The 18,784-nt window shown below is 33.7% G+C and overlaps 2 protein-coding genes and 1 long non-coding RNA gene across 9 annotated transcripts; 1 reads left to right on the forward strand and 2 right to left on the reverse strand.

Moving 5' to 3' along the window:
- Positions 1–1,391: 1,391 nt before the first annotated feature.
- On the forward strand, positions 1,392–8,434 carry LOC107025814 (protein THYLAKOID FORMATION1, chloroplastic). Its single transcript, XM_015226568.2, has 5 exons — positions 1,392–1,799; positions 2,653–2,920; positions 4,597–4,813; positions 7,547–7,662; positions 8,004–8,434. The coding sequence occupies exons 1-5, from the start codon at positions 1,610–1,612 to the stop codon at positions 8,092–8,094; spliced, it is 882 nt and encodes a 293-aa protein (XP_015082054.1). The 5' UTR covers positions 1,392–1,609; the 3' UTR covers positions 8,095–8,434.
- Positions 5,217–5,783, reverse strand: LOC114078052. The gene is made up of 2 exons (XR_003579405.1): positions 5,547–5,783; positions 5,217–5,297 (listed from the first exon to the last, which is right to left on the reverse strand). It is a non-coding gene; the product is annotated as an uncharacterized LOC114078052 (long non-coding RNA).
- LOC107025812 (diacylglycerol kinase 5-like) lies at positions 6,428–17,090 on the reverse strand. Of its 7 annotated transcripts, none has more exons than XM_027918582.1 (16): positions 16,706–17,072; positions 16,401–16,565; positions 16,041–16,256; positions 15,754–15,876; positions 15,512–15,640; positions 15,150–15,235; positions 13,911–14,034; positions 13,080–13,118; positions 12,811–12,859; positions 12,362–12,444; positions 11,047–11,114; positions 10,126–10,200; positions 9,822–9,909; positions 9,612–9,728; positions 8,919–9,215; positions 6,428–7,135 (listed from the first exon to the last, which is right to left on the reverse strand). In XM_027918582.1, exons 2-16 carry the CDS (start codon positions 16,464–16,466, stop codon positions 7,046–7,048), a joined length of 1,650 nt encoding a protein of 549 aa, XP_027774383.1. In that variant the 5' UTR covers positions 16,467–16,565; positions 16,706–17,072; the 3' UTR covers positions 6,428–7,045. The 7 variants fall into 7 exon arrangements, with proteins under 7 accessions (XP_027774383.1, XP_015082048.1, XP_015082050.1 ...); XM_015226562.2 differs by having other exon boundaries at positions 16,041–16,262; XM_015226564.2 differs by lacking the exon at positions 16,401–16,565 and having other exon boundaries at positions 16,041–16,262; positions 16,706–17,090.
- Positions 17,091–18,784: the final 1,694 nt, after the last annotated feature.

Here is an 18,784-nt window from a genome sequence, read left to right on the forward strand (position 1 = left end):
CACCACTTAGTTATAGTTTGGACTATTTAAAAAATAAAATAAAGAAGTTAGGTTTTGGGATAATATAGTTTAATTATGAATTAATTAATAGGCCCTTTGCTGCTCGAGTTCACATCATGTTGGCATTTTCCTACATGCATTATTTTGGCAAATGTTTTGGAAAAGGTATTATAGCATATATGCTTGTGGAAATTAATCTTAATAATAAAGTTGTATGGTTCAATTATTATTAAAATTTTATATTCTCATGGTCTGAAAATATAGTCCCATATGGGCCATGGACTGAAAAACTGGAGTATGATCACAGTTGCATCAATCAGCAATGTGACGAAAGTTTTTGATTCTGGGCCTGCTGTATGAGCATTTTGGCACGGGTGCTTAGTGGCTCAACGCGATACCCCAAATTATAATTTTAATGTATAGTTAGAGTTGAATATGAGTTGATTTTGTATTTTGTCATCAATATAAAATTCTAAATCCATATAATATATTTTATATATTTCATAAGTAAGATCCGAGAAGAATACGATGTTTACGTTTTAAACACTATGAATAGATGGAAAAACAAGCAAGTGAGGCTTCAAGTAGAGTTTGCTAAAAGGACTCAGAGCCACTCAAACAAGTTCCTTTTATATTTTCCTTAAAGCAATGCATTTTCCCAAAATATAATGCTTTTCAAATTAAATAAAGAATTAATACAGCATATATTCATTGTTCTCTCTTTTATTTAAGGTGTGATTAAATTTTAGTAAGTCACTTTTTCCATAAAGTATCATTTCAAAAATTTGAATCCTCATCCACATGAAATAAAAAAAAGTATCAATATAACAGCATGTCAAAATGACCTTTCTGGCTATGTCCAGTTACTAACTTGGTGATTCTCTGGGACTTCTATTTCTTTTCTCTGACATAAATAAATCAATTTTCGGTAGTAAATTGCGAAACTATTATGTGAGTAAATTACTTTTTTCTTTGATGATAATTTAATAATATTTTAAAATTATAAATGTAAATTCATTTAAATAATTAATTATGTCTGATTTAGTATGGATAGGTTTCTCACCGTTATCTTTTACATTCGAATGACTTCTAAAATTTTATTATTTTTAATATATTTTTAGTTAAATAATTAATTTGATCATAATTAGAAACTTAGTTTTTTACCGTGTTTATCTGACCTAACTAACGAGTTCAAATTTATAGCTACTATTCTTTGAATTTGATTGATAATTCTATTAAGATATAAATCGTATTAGATAAATTTAACTGAAAAAAGATTGAACCAAGAAATCGACCTTGACGTATGCCAACTACGCCACCACTTGGCATCTAGCTTACAAGTTACAATAATCGTTCGTAACCACAAAAAGGAGTAGTACACAACGGATTCAATCAGTACACGTGTTGTGATATTATTCGTCTATTGATAAACATTAAAAATGAAAATGAAATATCCTAAAAGCCATCGGATAAGCCCTCAAATCCAAACCTCACACTCCATTTCTCCATTCTCCATTTTTCACAGAAAAAATTGAAATGGAATACAACTATATTCTCTAAAGCAACCAACAGTTTCTTCTTCTTCCTCTTCTTCTTCACCGGTAGAAATATGGCGGCTGTTACTTCAGTATCTTTCTCGGCGATTACTCAATCGGCGGAAAGGAAATCCTCCGTTTCTTCGTCTCGTTCTATTGATACATTTAGGTTCCGTTCCAACTTCTCATTTGATTCCGTCAATGTTCGATCTTCCAATTCCACCTCTCGCTTTGTCGTTCACTGCACGTCCAGTTCAGCTGCAGGCAAGTTCTCTTTATTGCTTCGAATTTGAATTAGGAAAAATTAAACTATACAGTAACTTTTTTTCATCTAATTTCTGTTTTAGTTTATTTTCTCAGCTAATTGCATGATTCTGTATGTGTAATGTTACAATTGCTTAACTAGTTACTGTTTGTTATATGAAATGCATAAAGGTTGAATTTGGATCTAGATATAGTGAAATGCGGATGTTTTCTCGTTGGAATTGCTTATATGTGATTTGAAGTATTGAGAATATTTACTGTTATATACTCTCTACATTCTGCCTTGTATAGATGTTTTACACTGTTCCATTTTTATACAGCTTTCAGAACTTTCACGAATTTAAATGCATTAACCTATTCCTGATATTAACTTTGGTGTGACATTTTCTTGATCATATAAGTTCTTGAACATTGCTTAAATATTTGTTAGCTCCCTAATTAGCTTACGGGATGATTTCATACATGATATAACTTTTGTAATGTAGTGTAAATAAAATGACCTTACTTCTTCAAAAAGAATTATCAAGTACATATACTAGTCAAATTAACATATTAGACTCCATGTTCATACAAATAACATTGTCTAAAATGGATTGGAGGGAGTACTATTTATTGCTAATGAAAGTTGAATTAACTTGTTAAGGGGGAAAACATGGATATTGAACTAACAGATAAAATAAAGTTTTCTCCTGTTTAATATTTCTGTCTACGTTCATGCAGCTGTCCGCATTTTCTGTATTCACATTTTTCGTCTAATTTCTTTCTCGTTACTTATTCAGTTCTATCTTAGTGATTTTTTAAGTGTTTATGTTATGAGGTAATAATGCAGCGTGTTATATTGAATTGTTTCCAGATTTGCCAACTGTTGCTGACACTAAAATGAAGTTTTTGACCGCTTACAAGCGACCAATTCCAACTGTCTACAACACAGTGTTACAAGAGCTAATTGTGCAACAACATTTGACAAGGTACAAGAAATCCTACCAATATGATCCTGTGTTTGCCCTAGGTTTTGTTACTGTGTATGATCAACTTATGGAGGGCTACCCAAGTGAAGAGGATCGTAATGCTATCTTCAAAGCATATGTAGAGGCGCTAAAGGAGGATCCTGAGCAATACAGGCATGCTTAATCCATCTCTTGCCACTTTTTGTTGCTTTTTACTCCTTTTTTGTTTTAAGGCACACAAATAATTTTTTATAAGTGAGGGGATGCTTGCATTGAGCTTTCCAGTAAGGTAGTTGTAGATAAAGTATAAGTTTAATTATCATTAAGATTTTCTTGGAGAATGGAACCAAAACCCAAGATGAATAGGCTTAGCCGTATTATGGAGTTTGAGAAATTGAGGTGTATGAATCAACTTTTATTTACTAAGAGGTAGCTACTGTTATCCTTAATCTAAACAGTATCTTCCTGGGCTTACGAAGAGGAACCCATGATTGAACTGAATAAAGTAACCCCATTCTGAAGTGGATATGTCTATTATAAGTTTTTTAACCAAGAGATTACATGGATGAGATTGATCGAGCCAAATTATACATTTTTCCACTTGTAGAGTGTCATGAGACCATTTTAGAGCCACGACTGACACCTGGTAGGTTCTGACCTGGCTAACGTAACCCATGCCTCTCAAAACAATCTCAACTTATAGATTAGATTTCATAACCAAACTTCATACATGCTTAGCAAAACCCAAATATAGTGCAACTACTCTTAAGTTCTGAACATAGTATGGAAAATTCTCAATCATGATTCACCCAAAATGCTAGAATGAGAAATTTGATTGATGAAAAGAGTTGAATCATAAGTACATCTTTATATACTAGATAGAATACCAGGGAGAGCCTTTCTTGCGGTAGCCAAAAGTGTCAATCTTTATCTTGTTAAGATAATTCTAATATTGTTCTAGAGTTTGCTCTATGTACTCCATCAAAAGGTTAGGTTAGTGACTTAGAAATAGGCGTCTCCTATTTCACTAAAGAAGACTTATCTAGTGTAAATGCAAATCTTTGCCTTAGGAATGAAGAAGATGTTCAACTATAGGAGTTAGTTGTTTAAGACTAAAACCATGTGGCCTATGAATTGAAGTAGATTATGTCTCTTATGCCTTGAAGAAACAAACACAGAAATATAATGCTGGGAGCAGAATAAATCCAAGGACCTTAATCTTTAGTGACTAGAGGTTAAGGTGTTGATTTCCATTCAAACAGAGACTCATCTGATTTTATAATACTGAACTCTGCCACAGTTTTTGTGGCACATTTTTTCTTTTCTTTTTATAGTTTTTTTTTTTTAAAAAAAACTTGCCACAAAAGCTCAAGCCTTAGAATTCTATGTTAAAAAGGTAGATTGTAATTTGAGGTGGCTATATTTTAGCTAAAAATGAACTAACCAAGAAAATGCCGAGACCATGCTCCATTTATTTGAAACTTAATAATATGGGAAGATCTTCAATCTTCTTTTAGATATTTCCTGTGCATCACCTTTTAAATATCAAGATTCATGGACATCCAATGTAAGAAGGTTAGAAGTGTTTGTGGATGTTCTTATTTCATTTATCACATTCGTTTGTCTGGAGCAGAAATGAAATGAGCAAAATGGATATTGATGATTCATATAGCCAACTGCCAATAGTTTGGGGTTTAGGCATAGATGCTGTTGATGTTACTGTTGTAGTTGTTATAATCTTTTGTCTAACATTGAGTAGATTTATCAGGAGTGTAGTGACCTTTTATTATGATGTATGCCCATGAATCTTTTCCTTTCTAGAGATTCTAACTTTCCCAGTATGTTTATAGAGCTGATGCACAAAAATTAGAAGAATGGGCTCGTACTCAAAATGCCAATACACTAGTTGACTTTTCATCCAAAGATGGAGAAATTGAAAACATTTTCAAGGATATTGCACAGCGAGCTGGAACCAAGGACGGCTTCTGTTACAGTCGATTATTTGCGGTTGGTCTCTTTCGCCTACTTGAGTTGGCAAATGTAACTGATCCAACCATCTTAGAAAAGGTATATATCATAACATTCTTCATCTTATATTTTGTATATTACAAGAACTTCTTGCTCGTTTATGTTTACTTGGATTACTTAAATCATCTAGAAACACCACAAGCTCTATGGTTTGTGTAAACTTGTAACACTTCGGGAATAATTATGATAAACGTGTCAAGTAATTTAGTGTCAGAGGAAAGGCTACTCATGATCAGGAGTTGTAAGCCCATATCCGGGTTAGAAACATATAGTTTCAATTTCCCTTTGCATAACTAATTACTCGGTGCATTTAAAAAATGAAACAAAATATGAACAAGAACAAGAACAAGAACATATAAATTTTCTAGTATTCATCTCAAATAGAACTCTAAAAATTGGGAACCTGGTTCAAGTCATAATACCAATGACACATTTTCTTTTAGAGCTTCTTAAGTTGGGGCTAGATATTCACTCATGTTTCCGTGCTAGCCTCTATACTTTATTACCGCCAGATATGGAAAACCTACCGTATCATTTTCTTTGCATAACTAATTACTCGGTGCATTTAAAAAATGAAACAAAATATGAACAAGAACAAGAACATATAAATTTTCTAGTATTCATCTCAAATAGAACTCTAAAAATTGGGAACCTGGTTCAAGTCATAATACCGATGACACATTTTCTTTTAGAGCTTCTTAAGTTGGGGCTAGATATTCACTCATGTTTCCGTGCTAGCCTCTATACTTTATTACCGCCAGATATGGAAAACCTACCGTATCATTCTGGCTGATATCAAAACGGCAAAGTGAATGGACGAAAACCATTCAGAGAATTAGAGAGTAATTTCAGAGAGTAGGGTCATTCCCCTTGTTGCCTGGAATTAGACATGATCAGGCCGTTGATTTAGTGATTTTCACTTATTTTTCTGACATTTGGGGACCAATTTCCTGCTCTGCTTTATTCTCAAGAAGATTCACACTCCTGTTTCCTGCTCATGAGTCTTAATTGATTTGCTAATAATGTCTGTTGCAAAAGAATCAGCAGATATATTCTTTCATTACTATTTACTTCAGGTAATTCCCAGCCATTAGCAACAGCATTTCCCTATAGGACCATTTGCTGCTAAAGCCTCCATATCTAGTCTTCTTTTTGCGCCCTTCTGTGAAAGTTCAGTGGCAAGCTTCTTCTTTTTTCTTAGCATGAAGCCTAAAGCCAATTCCCACTGTTTGATGCCAGGAAAGTGCACCATAGAACACTCCGGTCTTCTGGACTTTTTCCTGTTCAAAGTGAAGTTTCTTAAAAGAGCAGAAGACTCGCTTTCAGCATGTAGATCACTTAAAATTTGAGGTTTTGCTCAATATAGTTGGTTATGGTTTTGGCCTAGTTGGCATGAATACTTTGGTGATGAACTAAATTGATTTTAATGGGATTATTTTATACATAAAGGCATTGAAGCTGGACTGAGTTCTCAGAATTGCAATATACTATTGGAGGGGGTTGACTTGCTTATTTTGGCTTAATGAAAGAGAATTCACCAGTACTTTTGGCACTTCTTAACTGATTCACATTTAAAATATTCCCTTCAGTTACCTTGCCCAATGTTACTGTTTCTTTTTCTTCTTGAATCTTGACTTTTTTTTTTTTTTTAAAAAAAAAAATGAACATCCATGAGTGCTAGATCACACTAGAAGTAGATATGAAGCAATAGATTCTTAAAATAAAAGTGTGTAAAATCTTACATGGTTGTTTTATGATATAAGGTAAAACTCAGACCTGTGCATTGTATGGACTAAAACTACAGTTCATTGTCCGTAACTGTACAAATTTAACTTTCAAGAACATTGAAATCTTTATTCCATAAAACATGGTTATGCGGGGAAGTGTTAATTCTGAAGTCTAAGGTATCCGTCCTCAGGAAATCTGTGAGAAAGATAATTGATGGCACTCATCCTATAACAAGTAAACACACATGGATTAATGGCCAAAGGAACTCTTTCTGTTATTGTCTGTGCAAGTTTCTTGAATGCATTTAACCTGCCCATGATATCTCTGGAATTGTACCAGAAATATCAGGAGTTCTACTATGTCTCTCTATCACTTTAAGTCAGCGACCAATGCTAGCATTTCTTAATTGCACTGATGTGTGATTGCTAAATGATGATCTTCACAAACAGTTACATCCATCACAAAAGAGGGAAACGAGGGAACAAAGAAAAAGTTCAAATCATTCTTCTCATATACAACATATCAACTCCATTAGGATGAAATTCAATGTCTCTCTAAACGAAAGGCGAGCAAATTCCTTAATAGCGCCCATAGTCTAGGCTTCCTCCCATGAGACCTATTTTGTCTCTTAACCTGCACAAGAAAGTAAAAGGTTTCTGTGAACCCTCTATGTAATATGTATGAAGAGAATTAAATTGCCCTGTCTTTGTTATTATAGAACAACACTTTTTTGTGTTTCATGAAAATTCTGTACAGCAAGAAGGCTAATATGAAGACTCTCCTTTAGTTAGAGTTCCTCGTTGTAATCTTTGCATGAGGTCTTTGGTGGCTAGGTTAGTTTTCAAGAATTTGTGCTAGCAAAAAGAAGAAAATGTCACTTGTTTGGTAAAATAACAATGGTCCTGCTTATAATCAGAGTAGCTAGTGTAGCAGGTTTCCTGAATGTGTTCACGTATAGGTGAAACCCCCATGTTTATGCTCATATAAATTCCAATGCACTTAGACGAGAATATCATTGTTGACTTGTGGGGTAAAACATGACAGCTTTGTGCCGCACTCAATGTAAATAAGAAAAGTGTGGACCGGGACCTTGACGTTTATCGCAATTTGCTCTCCAAGCTGGTTCAGGCTAAAGAGCTGTTGAAGGAATACGTGGAAAGGTTAGAGCTCTTTCTTGGTTCAATACTCTTCGATATCCTTTCTCTCAACTATTTTCTAAAACTATTCAGCTGCATTTTTCTCTAGCATTGATAAGCTCTAACAAGGTTTTATTCCACATAATCTACCAGAAATCCATGACTTTTCTCTTCCCTACCCCTACTTATCCACCTCATTCCCACCCCAGGAAAACACTCTTGTTTATGCCCCTTGTTTCCCTTCCTCTCCATCTTTTACATTCTTCACATGTATTTTGGTATAGTGTAAATAGTCAATCAAGACTTTGTCTGGTGAAAATACTTTTACCATTTTATCTCAATTTTATAATGTGTGTGTTGTTTAGGGAGAAGAAAAAGAGAGGTGAAAGGGAAACTCAGAAGGCCAATGAGACTGTGACAAAATGCTTGGGAGACTACCAATATGCTGGGAGGTAAGGGAGATCATCAATTTGTACTCCTGCCTGGACCTCATTGACTTGTTCCACTAGCGGGAACATTCCATGTACAATAGAGCTCAGTCTCCAAAGATCAGGCAAGTTATATTAGAAGATCAAAGTTACGTTGAATGTTTTGTTATTACAGTAATTGAGATATATCGCAATGTTCATTATTTCCTGCTTAAACAGAATAGCTTTATTGTTGCAACTCTCTCCAAATTGTTTGTAGATAAAGCCCCTCTGTGTAGTGACAAAAATCAAAGAGTTACTCAGCTGTCATGCTCTCTCATTTTCTTTAGTTCTGGTTTTGTTTCAAGCTGTGTAAACATTGCTTTATGACTATCTTATTCTTACCAGAGTACTGATAAAATCAGTTGAACTCTGCTGTAACTTGCAGAATGTTCTTGAAGGTAAAAATGCAATAATCCTACCCTATCCTCGAAGATTAGGGCCTTTAAACTCGGACTTCAGATCGAGTAGACGCAAGCATACAAAAATAATGATATTTCTAATCTGGTCACTTTTGGTAGAGAATACAACTTTTTAAGACAAATAATGTTCTGGCTAAATAAAATCTAGCCTGTAAAAGGTTATGATGGTGATTTCTAGCATCTCTTTTATCATACAGCAAGAAAGCAAACTTTCTCCTATACACCAAATGATCACGAAATTCTCTATGCAAAACCTCTAAAATATCCATGTCTTGTTAATTCGACATGGAGCCTTGTTATGCCTAACTGTACAGCAAATGTACTAAAATGTACTATAGAGGTAACAGAACAGAGAAGAATTACGGAATTAACTGAGACTAGAAACATCAACCTCATCTGGAATTTTGAAAGTGTCTGCTGCCCCAAATTTCCTCCGTTCTTCAGTGACTGAATTTTCTTCATCACTATCAACCTCATCAGCGTCATGACTGAATTGACTTGTGGGATCATGTATACTTTTGGCTCTGCAGTCGTGGGTAGCAAGCATCTTAACTTGGCCTAGATGAGAAATTTCTACCACAACAGTATCATCATTATCAGGTAGTGGCTGCTTCCAGGGTTCCCCATCAATCCTCATGAATGTATGATCAGCTGCACCTTTCTGAAACTCAAACCGGATTCCATGCGCCTACAAGTATGAAAACCATAGAGGATATAAGATAAATAGTAGCTCTGCTTACATACAAGTAAACATAAATTCTGGTTTTCGGAAAAGATCTGATAAAATGACCTCTCCAAGGAAACTGGTCATGGTGGATAACTATTTTCTCAGGGCCACAAGCAATAATTTAGACAGATTCTGCAACTACATTTTGCTTTATCACAACAAAAAAAAGTTTATGGGACCTATATTCTATCTGTTCAATGTTTTCTTTTTCCAGGCTAACTCTATGGTTCAATGTTTTTATTCTTTCGTGCAAGTTGCAATACAAAAGACAGTTGATCACTGGTAGAAACAGAACTACTTATCGGTTCACATACATACACACAAAAATATTCGTATTTAAGACAATTTGTTCCTAACCTGGGCTAGACGTGTCCCATGTCCTTTTGGAGCAAGGAGGACCAATCCGTGCCAAGCGTCTCTGAATCCAACAACCTCAAGAAGGCCGTCGTCTACAAATGGAGGAGTCAAGTCCCTCTGTCCATTGAAGAAATATAAGCACGTCAGTATAACTACAACAGAAAAAAAAAATGATGCAGATTTGGGAAGAAGCTTGTTTGGAATGCATACATATCGACGTTTGTTGCTATTTGGTGTTCCCCAGGGATTTAGTCCACCGGAAAAGCTAGGCAAGTTGAGGCATACAATTGACCTGACACTGCATGTACAATTGGACAACAAAAAAGAATAAATATACGTAACTCATAGGTGGTTCTACAGGAGCCAACTTCATCAAGCATTGAGATAGATGCTGTAATGCAACAACAAACAGGTTACAGGAAAACAACAAAAATATTGTATTTGAAGAATGATACAGAAAAGTAAATTGTCAAGTCGTCATCTAGGTTCCTATACTACAAGTAACTAAAATTACCTGGGTGGGATGTGAAGGTCTTGCCATTCACCCTGCTTTTTCATTATCTTAACCTTAGTCAGTTGAGCTATGTTCCTGCAGTAAATTAAAATTAGCTGCCACCAGAGACCAGAAAATTTTCATAAGGTGTACCCTCATAAGAGATGGTGGTAAAATATTCAATCAATACGTAATTAACACCGTTTTATGACAAGAAAATTTCTGATTTTTCCTCGAAATTCTTGTTCAAATTTATACTCACAACTTGGCACAAATTATGAACAGGAAAAATGCTGGTTGGAAAATAATGATAGTTGCATAATTTGTAATTATATCTTTCTATGTCAAGTTATTGTCATGGTTTACCCGGCAAGTAATGCAATACTTCATCTATTCTCACAGTCATGTATGCAGTATGCAGGAACAATCAACTTTCGTAAATTTAGAGTAGAAGTTGCTAATATATTGGCTAATTATGATGCTGACAAACTACTCTACTAAGTTTAAATAAAACTGAGAACTTTCGAAGAGATAACACTATTTTAGAATGAACTAAAAAGAAAAGGCTTTTAAATCAGAAAAAAAGAGTATCTCACTAAGTTACCAAGAGCTATCATCCAGTTCACATTTTCATGTATCTGGCAAGAAGATCAAAACAAATTTACATGGCTATTTAAAGTTAGCACGTAAAAGCAAGGTACCATATTACTGATGAAACAGATAATAAAAAGTTCAAGCAGATTATAGAACTGAATATGATCAGTCTCAGGAGTCTAAAACTATGTGACTATTCCAATTGTGATTTATCTGTTGAAAAAATCATAAGGTGCAGCTTATATCAGATCTTCAAAAGGGTCAAGCTTCCACAAAAGAAGATATAGTGTTGTTGAGTTGCAAAAGATATGAAAGAAGTTCTGTAACAGAACTACATTGAAGACTCACTTTGAAGAAGGATGAACGAGAGGAGCAAAAAACCATCCTTGTGTACATCCTAGCTTTAAATATGAACTCTGTGGAGCAAGAAAAATTCGCTTTAGGCATTCTTTTCAAATATTATTTACTCTGAAGCAATAGATGATTTCAGGTAATTTGAATCATTTACAGTATGTTAAAAGATGCTAGAACCCTACCTCAAGAAAAAATGATGCAAATAATTTCATTTGAGCTAGGATAGAGAAACCGTGAATTCCACTTAGTTACTAAATGCCAAGTAAATTAGCATGGTATTATATGGCAATTATATAACTTGTTGCATTAATAATTTTTAATTGGTCGATAGAAATATAAACTCTACTGCTACGTATGAGCTTAACACCCCTGAGCGGGAGAGCCTAAGTATGACATTACTCACTTTGCATTGCTGCTTACTCGATATCCAATTTTACAGTTGGAGGCTGGGGCTATCCCTCATTTATCTTGAGTACCAGTCATTGCAAATTGTTTTACGAATAGTTAGTAGAGGCATAAGCAATATAAGAAGGAAAATGCAAAATAGTGAAATAAAACAGCATTACTACCAGTAGGTAAAAGCTTCATATATCTTATTCTTTTCACAGATGATTCTATATCTTATTAAGCATAATATCACCTACTTCCCCTCTGTCAACGTATTTAAGAAAAGGAAAATAAAACCAACTAGTATGGACCTTGATCAGTTTCTTAATCTTTTCTTCTTCAAATCACCTATATTTCTAGCAATGACTTCAGAGCCAACCCATACTAGTGAATTTATTGAAACATTAGCCCAGTCAACAACTTTTGATTACTGGGTTTCCACAAGGATATAATAAACTAGGTTTTATAGGAGGGTCTATGGCAGACGAATCAAGACAAAAGCTGCAAACGTATTTTTCTTTGATCTATCTTATGTTTTCATCTGTCTCAACAGTGGGGGATGTAAAGCTAGAGAGTCTCATTAATCAAATTTCCATAAGCTGATACCTAAACAGAGTTAATACTGTAGTCATTTACTTTCTTTGTGATAGAACAGAACATATTAAGACTCATCACAAGATAATACAGAATACCAAAAGTCTTGACTCCTGCTATCAAGAGTCCAATCCCACATCTTCAACTTATTTGTTTTTCCACAGCAGTCATTAAATTGAGAGTAATTTTCTTTTCTTCAAGATAGAACAAAACAAAGGTCCAGAAGCACAAGACTTGACAATTAACTTCAAATTGATATGCAAAGATTCAGAGGGAAAATATCAAAGAAAAGCTGTATCATGTTAATTTCTGCCATCCACTTAACTACCTGATTGACAAGTTGGTTTTTGAATTTGTCAGGGTTCATTTTCCTCTCTGAGTGAAATGCATAAGATACTTGTGCATCCATTCCTGACAACAGAGAATTCGTGTTAGATGTAGTACAATGACTGACAGAAGAAGCAAAGAAATAACTTCAGATCATAGTCTCTGTAGATTAAGGCAGTCTTATGCAAGAAGTTTATTTCTGCTACCAAGAGATTGTAGATCTTCAGAAACAACTTTCCTTCATATAATTTTAGGTCCACCTCGTCTTATTTAGGTTACTTCTCTAGTTGGTATAAAGATAATCATTTCTTATAGGTATTGAACAGGATAAGCCCAACCTCATACTTGTATGTCCAATAACTAATCGATATTATTAACTGGCCTGACAAAAAATAAGAAGTTAAATGGCTATATAGAATTTAATTCCTAATCAAAAGAACATGCACTTACCCATGCTGAAGTAATTCCAGAAACCTCCACGAAATGTATGGAAACCTTCCTGCATTGTATTAGGTTAAAAAGAGGAAAGAAGTCATGGGTTAACACTTTGAAACCAGACCAAGCTAAGAATATTGTAACTTGCAAAAGCCAGAAAGTACGCATGAACACTGATAGATATATGTATGCATGCATATTTGATAGACATAACATATGTTCACTTTTCATTCTCAATCAATGTGAATACATTTGAAATTGGTATGTCAAAATAGAAATCTTACCCGAATATGCCCCACCCTGGGCTTCATATGAATACCTAACTACAAGTAAATACACAAGGAAATTCCTTTGTAAGGTAGTAAATTTACTGAATGCAGAAGCTGATATTTGTAAAAGATACTGATTCTTTTACATATGATTTGCTCTTACAAATCGCAGTCAAAACATAATGGTGAATGTTGCAGTTTTCCTTTCTCATAGAAGATTAGGCTTGAACAACTTAATGCAATTAATTATATGTACTCCAAGCCATTAACAATAGTGGTATCTCCATCCAACCATATCAGTTTAGCCAATTCGAAGACTCATTTACCTTTATATGTGAAAAGTGCTGAAGGACAAATATTATCAACTCCAATAGCTGTTCACTGTTTCTGCGACACTATTCAAGAACCTTTTTACAATTACAGTGATTTTTCGTTCATCTTTCTCTCAAAGGAAGGAAATTTATGTTGTAGAATATTCTTTATAATCAACACTATCGTTGAAAGCCAAGAGTATCATAAAAATAATGAAATAAATTATTTGCAGTGATTGTGTACTCGTACAATAGGTGCCTCTGTTGGATGTTATTAGCCATTAGATTAACAGAAGACTTAAGGTGACACCTAGATTTATTTATTTTACTGTGGAGCAAGACTTTACAGAAGCAGAACCAGGTTTAATATACTATCAGCAAAGACATAACACAACCACCAAAAAAAAATAAAATGAATACTAGTGACCAAGATCTTATGGAGATACAAATAAACTGTATGGAAGTGTCTGTTTTTCATGTTAGAGTAGATAATTTCTTTACAAGAGAAATGCACTAACAAATAACTATGTCTTACCACGTTCAGTTCATCAGATAAAGAAACCCGGTGAAAGGCATGCAAAGAATGAGGCAATTCTAGCGGTGCAACAGGATCACAAGAACCAACTTTTGGTGCCCTCATCCTCATAAGAATGTGCCAACTGCATAAAGAAATTTTTTTAACACCAGTTGATTGAGAATGAGCAGTCATGATGCACCATTTTTTATACCATGAAATTATATTACTCCTAATCCTAGAATACTTCAAGAAAAGTCCGCAATCAAAATATATATATACCATGCTAATGGCTCGTTTGGCTGGGGAACAAGTTATCACATGATTGTTTCTCACCCCCAATATGGGATTAAAACAACACAACAAACCCAGGATAATTAATCATGTGATAAGTTATCCCACGAATATATATCAACCAAACATGGAATGAACTCATCCTAAATTAATCCCAAAGTAGTTATCCCCTCGTACCAAACGAGCCCCAAGAGTATAGGATATAACAACAATAGAAAATTTCCCAAAAACTTGAGCTTCCAGTTACTTCGGAAGAGTTTATTATGGTTGTGTACAACAAAAAAAGGCACTTAAATCAACAAAAAAATTCTTCATGTAAAGAACTTAAGATTGGTCAATTATCACAAGAAATAGAATACACAGAAATCTGTTGACCTTTACCAATATTGAATGACAAGCACAAAACAATGGTGTATATAGCAATCTTTGCTCAACTACTGTTTAGATTATGAACCTGTAGAAAATGGAGAGACCGCGGATTAAGAGCATGTTATGCTGTTCCAACTCTCTTTTCATGGAAGCTAGAGCTTTCACAACATCATCAACCCAAACTATAATATTCCTAGACTCAACTAGAGACCATATAAATATTGGCCAATTTCCATGAAAGATAGATCTTTAAGGAGGATCCACATATTATACACAAAAATATATAGTTACATCAATGTCATCTTTGCATTTTGTTGTTATATTTTATTTCTTTACTTTTGAGTCAAGAAAAACAATAACAGTATATAATAAATGAGACCCCTGATGTCTGCACTTTAATTAATTATACATCACAAGCTCTCATCTCTTTGATGTATAAAACAACAATATTCAATTTAACCTAGACAATGCATTCAGCTTGTATCACTGCCAAGAAGTTTGAATAAAGAATTAAAACTTGATCATCAAGGGATCAAAAAAGAAAATTAAGAAAATCTCGGACAGGCCACAATATCACATATGAACTAACAAAATAACCTGTCCATCTTCATTTCCTTTGCATTCATTACTTGCTTCAAAAAAGAGATGACGGAGTTAAGGTCGGTCCCTGGATTCTTCTTTCCCTGTCAATCACCAAAACTACACATCACACAAAGTATCTTTCTCAATGCTAAAGACCCACTAACTAATGTATTATAGGAAGAACATGTTTATGAGCAATTTTTTTGTATACACGGATTCCAGATTGTTTATACTTTATAGATAATTTCGAAATAGTATAATAAAAACTAGAAAACAAATTGCATAGCGAGTGCACCACTATAACGAGAGCTACAATTTACATGAAAATATCCTTCACAAAATCTAGTGAGTCAACAGTTTCTGCTACAGATCCATACCCAGCCAAAAGCAAATGGAAGGTTATTTCCAGTTCCCAGAGGTACTGTTGCAATTGGAGGTGGCTGAGATAGTTTGAGATCAGATACAACTCCGAGAAGCCAGCCAGCCGTTCCATCTCCACCTGCAACCTAATATATATTCAACGTCAATACGTTATGCTGGAAAATAATCATCTGGCCCTCTGGTGAAGTTATGAGAAAACCTGTTAAAATCATGAACCGACTCAAAGAATTCAACTCACAATAATTCTCATTCTCTCTTCAATTTCGGCGGCAAAGTGATCACCATTACCCTTGAGCCTTTCTATATTCAAATACAGTCTACGTAAAACACTATCAGGAGCTTCATCTCCCAAATCAAAAACCTGAAAAGTTATGTAACAAAAAGAATTATATAGAAGCGAAATAATATATATCATGTTCACAAAATAGCTTGTCCAGTTAGAGTTGATGAACACAAGCAAAGTACCTAATAACTTGTGCAGTCATTTCTTTGGCCTATGTAAATCAAGGGAAACAGCTTAAGTACCTGATATTTGTTAAGAAGATGGCGAAATGTACGAAGAAGTTCTCCTCCAAGTTGACCTCCACTTTTAGAGTTGACGAACACTAGCACAGGGCATGTTGGTACATCAGGTAAACGTAAACTGTTGCTCGAAGCATTCGGTGCAAGTATATAAGTAGGAATATAAAAGTCTCTATGGATGTTATTGTGCTCGGACTCAGAATCTGCCATTAACTCCAGCTGCAGCTACATTAACAAACAAATTGCTCATAAATAAGCAAAACAGAAATAAGGTAAAATGAAGTAAAATTGAAATTAATAACTGGTATTATCACATTTTTCAGCAATAAATTTCTTTAAATACACTCAAATCATGGAAATTACTCTGTTCAAAGGCCGTGAGAGAAATTTCAACAAACATGTATCCTGCGGAAAATACTGATTCCTCATATCGACTTAAGTCAAACTTCTTCATAAATTTACATTCAGCACATAATCAGTCGTCTGACGTTCAGTTCAACTTCCAAAAACCAAAATTCACATACATTTCTACACGCAATTCAGATAGGAAACAACGATCAACAAGGAATTGAAAGCGATTGACTTCGTGCAAATTCAATCAAATTAAACGTTGCTTCATGAATCAAACTGGAATTTCGAATGAGAAAAAGCAGAAACAGAAGATGTACCTGAGAAAGAAAAGTATATGAATTTTATGCTACGTATGCAGAGCGATATTCGGAAGAATCAGAAATTAAGCGTGCTGCGTGCGTCAACAGTAAAGGACTTTTGGGCGAAATTCGGATCTATAAAGGAGACGGAAGGAAGAAGGATGAAGACGCGTGATGGCGCCGTGTGCGAGTGAATTTGACTGATTCGTTGAACTATCTTAATGATCACATTGGCGCCGTGTGCGAGTGAATCCTAACATATACTTACTAACAGTTTTAAAAACTTAATGAAGTAAGTAAATGGAATCAAAAATTGAAAATCATGAGGAAACTGTAAGGGTGTTTTCCTTTTTGCAAGTTAGTTGGCTTTATTTTGAAATTTCCCCTTTTTTGTTCCTTATATTCACTAATGGTACGCTTTGATTAGTTGTTTTATTCAGAATTATTCTTGTTCCGAAGGCGCCAAGAGAAAAAAGGGCGTAGTGGAATTTTGAGACAAATCAGAATCTTCAAAACGTCTTTTTTAGACAACACAAAGAAATCGGTCCCTCTAAAGTTACCTCACATCACACCTTACCTACTCTTGTTATTGATCGTGATATTTACTTTAAATCATACTATTTTTTTATAGTAAAAATTTATGAGGTGGTGATATTTAATTGAAGTCATATTAATTTAATATGATTAATAGATTAAGTGATGATAAAATTGCTTGTTAATTGCTATATTTTAGTGATAATATTAAATTAAAAATATATATAGTTTATATTATCACTCGTGAAATAACTTATATTATCGTCCGATTATAACACCAAATCCACTAAAGTCACTTCATCCCTTATTATTTGGTATTGATGCTAAACTATTTTCCAAAAAAAATAGAAAAAGTCAAAAGGTACATAAATCTTCCCTCATATTTGGTTTTGTAATACTTAAGCCTTTTATAGTTTATGATAATCATGTCTATTTGAGGTTAATATTTTCTTTGGACATGTAAAGTAGATTTTTTAAGTTATTTATTTTTTGTAAACATAAAATTTCATAATTTTTGAAAAATATCAAAAATTTTCCAAATTCTTATAGAATTTTACTAAATGAATAAATCAAATCATGACTCACAAAAAAGGTATTGATATATTAATCACATATCTCTATACTTCGTGAATAAATCTATGGCCAAACAACTATTATCTTTGAGTTAGTCAAAAGCGAGTATTGATTAATTTATTGTGTATAATATTTTTAAGAAAATAGAGTCATTGATTTAATAAATAACAAAAATTATAAGAATTTTTTTTTAACGAGAGACAACAACAAAATTTTGTCAATTCATAAATTAGAACACCAAAAATTATATTAGACGTTAAAACTAGATCGATATTAGTAAAATTACACTTCTAAAGAAGAAGAAGGAGGAGAAGGCAAATGAGAAGGAGAAGAAGGAGTTAGATTTTCTAACTAAATCTAATCGATCAATTTTTTTTCGACATATTTGATCTTTAAGAAGAACGAGAAGAAAGTAGTCGGATTTCTAATTAAATCCAAGTGTTCAAGCTTTTTTAACATATTTGATGAAAGACAAAAAATACTTACTTTTTAGTAAACATAAATGATAAAAAAAAAATACACAAGAACAAATTTAAGAAATTATTTTGAACCTATTCTCAAAGAAAATACTTACTTTTTAGTAAACATAAATGATAAAAAAAAAAATACACAAAGAACAAATTTAAGAAATTATTTTGAACCTATTCTCAAAGATAAAGGACTATTTTTATCACTTTCTCTTAACTTTCAACATCTAAATGATGTTCTACTTCTTAATGGATTGATTTTTACGGTTCATGTGTACTTTGTTGTTTACATGACATTATTTTGTGAGATCACCTTTACTCCTAGGATACACTTAGAGAACACATACATTGTGTGACAAGCCAAGCTTTTGTATTTGATCAAATAAAGAAACTTACAAGATTGTTCATCAACTTAAGTAACCAAAGATGAAAAAGGAAAATAGAAATAGGAGATTCCTGATTGCTATCAGAAATAGCTAATGAAAATAAAACAACACAACCATTAACATCCCCCTAATAGAAT

The sequence above is a fragment of the Solanum pennellii genome, chromosome 7 (genome assembly GCF_001406875.1).
Source record: "Solanum pennellii chromosome 7, SPENNV200".
Lineage (NCBI taxonomy): Eukaryota > Viridiplantae > Streptophyta > Magnoliopsida > Solanales > Solanaceae > Solanum > Solanum pennellii.